At 34.4% G+C, this 8388-nt stretch overlaps 1 protein-coding gene across 1 annotated transcript; it reads right to left on the bottom strand.

Moving 5' to 3' along the window:
* Window positions 1-7445: 7445 nt before the first annotated feature.
* LOC116169718 lies at window positions 7446-8363 on the bottom strand (the record flags this gene model as incomplete). The annotated part of the gene is given in 1 exon segment (XM_031485873.1): window positions 7446-8363. A coding segment is annotated over 1 exon segment (841 nt), but the record flags the coding sequence as incomplete, so codon positions are not given.
* Between the last annotated feature and the right edge of the window lie 25 nt (window positions 8364-8388).

The following is an 8388-nucleotide window of genomic DNA, read 5'->3' as shown; positions in this document are numbered from 1 at the left end:
GACAGAAACCGCTAGGTGATCGTTAATAATTCATGTCATGCAATGAAATTAGAATGGATCACAAGCAGTTTATTCGGCTTTCGGCATATATTATTAAGCATCTGGTTCTTTTCCCAGTTTTATGAAGAGAGGTACCAGTATTTCATTTCGCGCCCTGTTTCACATCCAATATCCTTCAAAACGGAAAGCTTAGCGTAAAGTTCAAAACGATCGAGTAATTTGGCAACTTTTTCCAATCATTATAGCTAGGTATTGAATAAGTGAATGATTTTATAATTTTTCTACATATATTACATGCTGGTGACGAGGAAAAGAAATTACCTATTACCAAAGATTATTAGTTACTCTTTGCTATTACGTTAAATTGAACATAAACAATTTAAACTTATGAAAATATTATGTAGAAACCACTAACTGTGTTTTAGAGAGAAAGATGAGTAATAAATTCAGTTGAAGTTCTTTCGTAAATTTTTATTAACAAAATTCTGATTCAATTATTTTTAAAAAAATCGAATATGTTTTAAACTGAGGAAGGTGACTATGCAGGTGTGCATGTCCTATATCGAGTTCCTACACATTCCCTACCTTATCACGAATAAAAAGTGATAAAAATGGCTTTAGCTCTTTACTACTGAAATCTCTTTGATTTAATAACTTTTCTACCACTTCTTTTCATCTTGCTTGAACAGTTTTATTCTTCAGAGAACGAATTGTCGCTTGTTGTAACTCTCTTATTTCTTCAATAGAATTTATTTCTAGAGAAAATAATTTAAGTATACAGGGTGGTGACTTGCGTAACGCATCATAGGGATTTCAATGAAAAATTCATAACATGCGATTATTGGCTCCCCAAATTATTTTAGAGCAAAAATGTATTAAGGTTTTTTGTAGAAAACATTTTTTTACGTCAATGAACCGTATTAGTTTTCAATTTTTTGCATAATAAAGGCGGAAAATTGGACAAATGAAACCCCCATCTTTTTCAATAATCTGTGATGCCATGGAATTTTATAATACAAAAACTACACCAATATCCGTCATGCCATGGAATGTCTGCTATAAAACAAATGAAATTCTATCAAAAAGTATTATATTTAGAACAGCGAATTCAACATAAAGAAAGACCAAATTACTAAAAACGGTTTCCTAATATAACAATTTACAATAAATGTTCGAATAAGTCACCATTAACTGCAAGACAGTAACCAAATCGATCATAAAATCCATTTCGAACTGCTGCTAATTGATAACTGGATATCTTTTTGTTTTAGAAAATTCCATGGCATCACAGATTATTGAAAAGGATGCGGGTTTTATTTTTCCAATTTTCCGTCTTTATTCTGCAAAAAATTGAAAACTAATACGGTTGATTGACGTAAAAAATTTTTTTCTACAAAAAACCTTAATAAATTTTTGCTCTAGAATAATTTGGGGAGCCAATAATCGCATGTTATGAATTTTACATTGAAATTCCTATGATGCATTACGCAAGTCACCACCCTGTATGTCTGACGATAGTGCCATTAAGTCCAGGAGGCAGCAACATTTTTTGTGCACTCATTTCTACAAAGCTGCCATTTTATTGTTTTGAGACAAGTAAACAAAATGGTAGTCTACCGCGTCGGCGGTATTGCCTAAATTTGCAAACACTTCTTGCGTTTTACAACTTTTGGAAGATATTCCGTCACTCAACGTTTCCAAAACAACTCTGCCAACGTTCAATCTTTTCTTTCTATCGTCTCGGGCCCAAAGCCTTCTAATTGTCCCACCTCGCCGTACGTTGCTCATGTTTATTAATGAACTTAATGAATGTAAAGCCTCCCAATAACAAAGTCGTGTTAGTTGTTCTATTTTCACAATCTTGGATTTGTTGAATGTATTTTTTTCAAATTTCCACCAAATCGGTCGGTTGGTTTCGGCAATACACTAATAATAATAATAAGATCCCGTGTGGGTTCGGGGATAGAATAGGCCCACTCTCGCCCTGGAGATCGTAAAAGGCGATCAATGGGTCCAACCACCTTTAGTACCTACTTACCTACCCACTTGACTTTCCAAATCCCACGTGGTTTTTCGTACCACTACTCCTTAGTAGTCTGATACGCGCCATTTGATCTTGCATACATTTTAATCTGTATATATGTGTTCTTTTACTGAGTCTCTCTTAATATCTATTGTAATTAATTTCCGCCTATCTTACTAAGACGAAACGTTTTACGTTTAAGTTTGCGCACATTTTTATACAGGGTGATTCAAAATTGAGTGCAAAAATTTTACCAGCCAAAAATAAGAATTTTTTTTAATATAATCGTATCCTAGCATTGCTTCGTTTTCTACCTACAGGATGTAAACGTTGTTTAAAAACAATTTGCTTTCATTTATTTTATTCCCCCCACCAAAAGAAGGCCTTTATTATGTCAAATAAGCCTACCAAATTTTATTTAAATCGGCTGGTTTTTGAATTGCTAAAAAAAATAATTTTTTAAAAACAATTTCTTATTTTCGTTTTTAGTTTTTTCATTGTAAACTACCTACTAAACCCTGTACTAGACATTTCTAATTAACACATTATTCAGACACTTTTTAATGGAGATTTTGAATATGGCATCCCGTTTTTAATAACTTTTAAGGTGACGGAGAAACACGTGGTAACTTTTAATTTTTCTTATGGGCGCCGTTTTGGAATTTGACATTTTGAGAATACGTCTTTTTTTTCTTTTTACAACGATATATCACACATGGTGGTTCAGTACCACATTTATCCTAAAATTACAATTTTTATTTTCTGAGAAGTGTGCTTTGCAAAAACAATTTTTTTTTTGTTTTTAACAAAAGGTTGACTTACCTATTTCAAATAGTGTCATTTACGTTTGTGCTAGTTTTATTGCGAAAATATTATTTATTCTTATGTATTTTGTTCTAATTTGAATTATTATGTATTTTCATGCAAAACGAAAGTAAGATGAAAATCGAATTTTCTCAACACTAGTTCCCTGCCAACGCTGCAACCAGACAGATGGATCAAGCTGTCAAAACTCAAACTTTTGTTCACAATAAAAGAACATTTTGTTTTTCCAAAGCACTCTTCCCAAAAAATTAAAAATTTTATTTTTAGGAAAAATGTGATTTTAATCGCTAATCTTCATTTACAGTTTTCTGAACTAGCAATCGTTCCTCTACACGCAAAAAAGCACTAGCACTACAAAATCATGAAACAAACAAAGCTGTACAATCCAGTTTGCATTAGCAAACTTCAAAAAAAAAGGAGGAGAGTTTTGTTTGTGTACAAATTATTCGCACTCGAGTCCCGATTGTTGTTTTGCAATTAGGAACGCACGCAGATTCAAACAAGGGTGCCTTCCGGCTTATTATTTCCAAACACTCTTGAGTGACAGTACTTAAGCTACTATTTGCTGTCACGCTAATTCATTATTTATTTATTTATTTATTTATGGAGTTGTTGACGTGTCCTTTTCTTTAAAAAAAAATTAACGCACGCATTATCGGCGCGTCTTAAAATGTGTGCGCGCCTTGAAAGGTTTCGTATTACAAGGCGAAAATTCGCGCGATCTCACACAATTGCCTTTTGTGCTCGACAACATAGAAATTAGTGTAGATTATGAAGAGGATGTAAACTAACCAATATCATTCAAGATAATGATTGTGCCCAAAACACGGGGAACATCGGCTCCGTCGTAATTACAAACCTACGCCACTTTCGGCATTATTCTCGCACCTTTTTGATGGCACTCTGCCGTGTAATAATATTGTCAGTTATGCTAATTTCGAGCGGTCGCCATTGTTGTACTTTATTGCCGCGTCATTGCGTACAATACGCAGCTCGCAATTGTCGGAAACACCGTTCCTCCAACCTATAATTTATTACGACATCGATTTCACCAATATTAACATTAGACTGTGAGACGCATTCAAATGCTTAACAATTGGACAATAACAGTCTGAGAAGAAAATGCAATTGTTTACGTCGTGCGAACTCGCGCGATAATCTGGCGTTAAAATTTCCGCGGCATCAAAAGTAAAAAAATTAAGTTGTAAGAGAGAGGCCCAGGTGTAACTGTAGACCGTCGCTTCCCTTTGATACCTGCTGGTTATACACGTTATGTAGATACCATATATATTCTTTATTGGGGATCTGTCGGTGTCGGTCGCTTTAAGTATATCTAAAAGGATTAAGGAACGCGTAGACGTTTACAAAATAAAGAATTATTTATGAAAAGGCGGAAATGCCATGTATTATAAGAAAGGAGAGAAGACGGCAACCCGTATATAGAATCTCTTAATTAAAGGAGCGCGAGCGACAAAGAACGTTCTTCGTGCAGAGGCCATCGGCAAAAAAATTTCTAAATATTTATTTACAAAACAGGAAGCCCAAAATGAACATAATATTTTTCTATGTTGTCCTTCCAAAATAGCCTTTTACTTTTACCAAGACTCGATGGTTATAGGATAAACAGATTAAGGTAACAGAATGAGTCGCGATCCTAAGCTGATTATGTCAATCTGTTGAGTACTTGGAAAAGATGAAGAGCTAGCCGACGGTTGTTATAAGCTGCTTAAGAAGGACCTACATCACTGCTAAACTTTTTCACTTCATTTAGCTTTCGAAATATCAATAGGATGTGATATTAAGCTGCACGTCAGTAAGTTCTCGCAAATATCCGAATTGTTATTAATCTCAAATGAAATTTGCCATTTTTAAATCAACCACAGCCACTTTTACCGACATTTTCTGTATTCGAGTTACCAGACGAAATACATTCTCATTGTGGTCTGTTAGGCGTTAGCTATTTAGTTCAGACGTGTTGTACCTAGAGCTTTTGCCATCCTAATTAAGCAAAACCGTCCAGAAACGTTTTCAAAGTTTGCTGGCCCTGAGCGCTATAGTTTTGTGTTTAATTTAGCCCAAATTAAGACCTAGAGAAGAGTTCATTTTTTTTTTGATAGGGTTTAACATCTAAGGTCATATCCCCTTTATACACCAGTTTGTACCACACAACTGCTTCTACTACCTCGCATTTTCAGGTCACACTTCTTGGTATATACCGACATCTTTCAGTAATTCAAGTGCCCTTTTCATATTCACAAGGTTGCACAAGTTATCCACGTACGCCATTTCTAATTTATGTGTAAGGCGTTGTAGTTGGTATTTTGGACAATTTTGTATTACGTGTTTTATATTCAATACCACCTGACACTGATTACAGCGAGGAGCAGCTTCACCTTTAAGCAGATGTTGATGCGTAAGTTTAGTGTGCCCTATTCGTATACGGTGAGCCTTTACATTATCTTCCCTAGGTGTATGCTGCTGACCATACATGCCAGAAACGCGTGGTTTAATATTGCCATAGTGCAAGAATAGAATAGTGAAACAACCTTACGGAAAAAAAAGGTAACCGATTTGGACATCGAGATTTTTTAGTACTGGACGCGACAATCTGAAAAGGGGGCGCAGAAGTCGTGAATTTTAAAAGTAACCGATGTTACAAACTCTTAACAATAAATTGCCACTTGGCGCTACACTAGAATAGATGGCGCGTTTTGCAAAGCGAATTTACAGAAGGAATATTATACCTACTTTTATCTCATTTTTATTTGTAAGAAAAATAAAGAGAATCCATGCAAACATCCCGACAGGCGACAATAATGCTCCTTTGTTATTACATTCTCGAGTACGTCAACTGAGTCATCACATTCTACAGACCTCGTTTAAATAACCTACCTTAATATTTCAAATGTTAGGTACCTACTTAAATCGCATACGCTTTCATATAAGTACTTAGTAAAAGTTCACTGGCCACAAATTCGTATTTTTGGCGCATGTATTTTATGTTTTTCCCCCGAATATATGAACGTTTAGAAGTAAGCAATTAATAATTTATAGTTCTACACGTGGCAAAATCATCTAGATATGCTATGTACTAGCATAGGTACTAGGTAGTCACGTTGTGGGAAATTCGCAGAATACAGAATGTAATTTAGGTACCTACTCATTATTAGTGAAACAATAATACAGAATTTTTCTGAAGACGTGATGAACGAACGCAAAAAAAATTCATTCGTGTGTTATTTAATTTACAATGTGCGAACAATTTAATAGCTGTAGGCTCATCTGAACTTGACAATTTTATTTCGAGTTATGGATCTGGATGCCTACCACAAAGTTCAAACAAAACCTTAGAACGACTTTTTTGAGGAAGGTCTTCTTTAGGTGGTTCCAGGGCGGTTCTCTTTGTGCCAAAGGTGAACTTCTTCTGAATATCATCACTAATCCTACAGTCTTATTACTTAATCATTAAATTAGCTCCCCCAAAAATTAATACAAAAAGAATTGCCAAATATGAAATCACTTTTTACTTATAGGTACATAGCTCAATCTTATTATACGGGGTGGTGACTTGACGAACGCACCATAGGAACTTCAATAGTAATTTTTTAATTTCCGATTATTGGCTCCCGTAATTATTTTAGAAATAAAGTCTATTTAGGTTTCTTGTAGAGAAAAAAATTGCGAATCTGTAGATACTATTGTTTGTATTTTATTAATTCAGAAACAGTAAAAATTTAAAAATTAAAAACTGACGCGTTTATAAAGTCTGTAATGCCATGGAATTATGAAATCAAACAAAAGCGCCTGCATTTCCCATTAGCGCCATCAGTGAGCTTTGTTTGATCGCAAAACTACCATGGCACCACTGATTTGCTTAAAAGCGCCAGTTTTTAGTTACCCAATTTCTTGGTTTTAAAGTTCAAAAAATTAAAAGCCATAGTATGCATGGATTCGTAATTTTTGTCTCTACAAAAAACCTAAATAGATTTATCTCTAAAATAATTAGGGAAGCCAATAATCAGAAATGAAGAAATTACTATTGAATTACCTATGGTGCGTTGTTCAAGTCACCATACCGGTATATGCCTGCGATCCTGCACTCTGCTCAGAAAAAAACTACCGAAAAAGTTCTTAAAATAGCCATTTTCCTATTTTAAAAATAGTTGCAAATCTTTATCACAATAAACTTTAGTGCCATTGAAGGGACACCCCACATTTTACACAGAACTTAAATTCTACATGAACTATACGTCTCTACATAAGGATTTTTTTCGTATTCCTCAATTTCAAAAGCAAAGATTTTGCATAGTTTTCTTATTATTTATATGTTCCCGACCTTACAAATTCGGAAAACTGCAGGAAAACCTAAGACGGAGTAGCCGGCAGAATACTCGAAACGGATCTAAGGAAATTCTTACCTCGGACCAGGTTCACACCCAACGCTCTACCACTGAGCAAAGAAAAAGACATAAGTTTTGCAGTGGGCGGCTACCTGCGAATGGTTTTATACTAGAAGACCTATAGTTATAATAATAATAATAATAATAATAATTTATTGTCTCTGATCAACGTTATTGACATATAGACATGGTCACAATGAAAGTTTGGTAAAAAACACACATATACATAAAAATTACAAAAGAACAAAATATAAATATTATATCACATATTCTATCACATGTACATGTCAGTTGCCTTGTAAAAACATTGGTCCATTAGGTAGTTTTTAAGTGCAGCTTTAAATTTATTTTTATTTTTAATTTTTCTAATATCTGAAGGAAGTGCATTAAATGCCTTTACACAATTGTATAATGGACTTCTTTCATATTTGGCTGTAAAATGGACTGGGACGGTCAATACTTGAGAGTTTCGGGTGGAGTAAGTGTGATTGTCACCTAGTGGAAGAAAATAGTTCTCGTGTCTATTTGCATTTACAAACATACATAATTTGTAAATGTAAATACTCGGGAATGTCAGAATACGATTCTTGATGAAGGTATCTTTATGTGATGTTTTAGGCTTTACATCATAAATTAGTCGTATCAGCCTTTTTTGTAACATAAAAACTCTATTTCTCTCCACCGCGGCACCCCACACCATGACATTGTATGATAGGTGCGGATATGCAAGGGCATAGTACACAGTCCGTAAAGCGTCTTTATCAACACATGATTTTAGCTTAAGTAATATATAATATGCTTGACTCAGTTTTTTGCAGACATGAGCAATGTGATGAGTCCATGATAGATCGTCGTCAATAAGGGTACCTAAAAACTTGGTATACAGGCTAACGTTAGGAGTGGAAGACATAATTTCCTGCTTGGATTTACCAAAATACATACAAACAGTTTTGTTAGTATTTAGAACTAATTGATTCGAGTTACACCAGTTTTTAAATTGTTCATTTGCAGTTTGAGCTGTTAGCTTTAAATCCAAGAGGGAGTCTCTTGCTACCACAATGGTTGTGTCGTCAGCATAACTAATGATTTTACCACTTTTCACATGAGTATTTAAGTCTGTCACGTATAGTAAATATATTA

Source organism: Photinus pyralis, unplaced genomic scaffold (assembly GCF_008802855.1).
Source record: "Photinus pyralis isolate 1611_PpyrPB1 unplaced genomic scaffold, Ppyr1.3 Ppyr1.4_LG4, whole genome shotgun sequence".
In the NCBI taxonomy this organism is placed as follows: domain Eukaryota; kingdom Metazoa; phylum Arthropoda; class Insecta; order Coleoptera; family Lampyridae; genus Photinus; species Photinus pyralis.
This window is presented reverse-complemented; position numbering and strand designations above follow the sequence as displayed.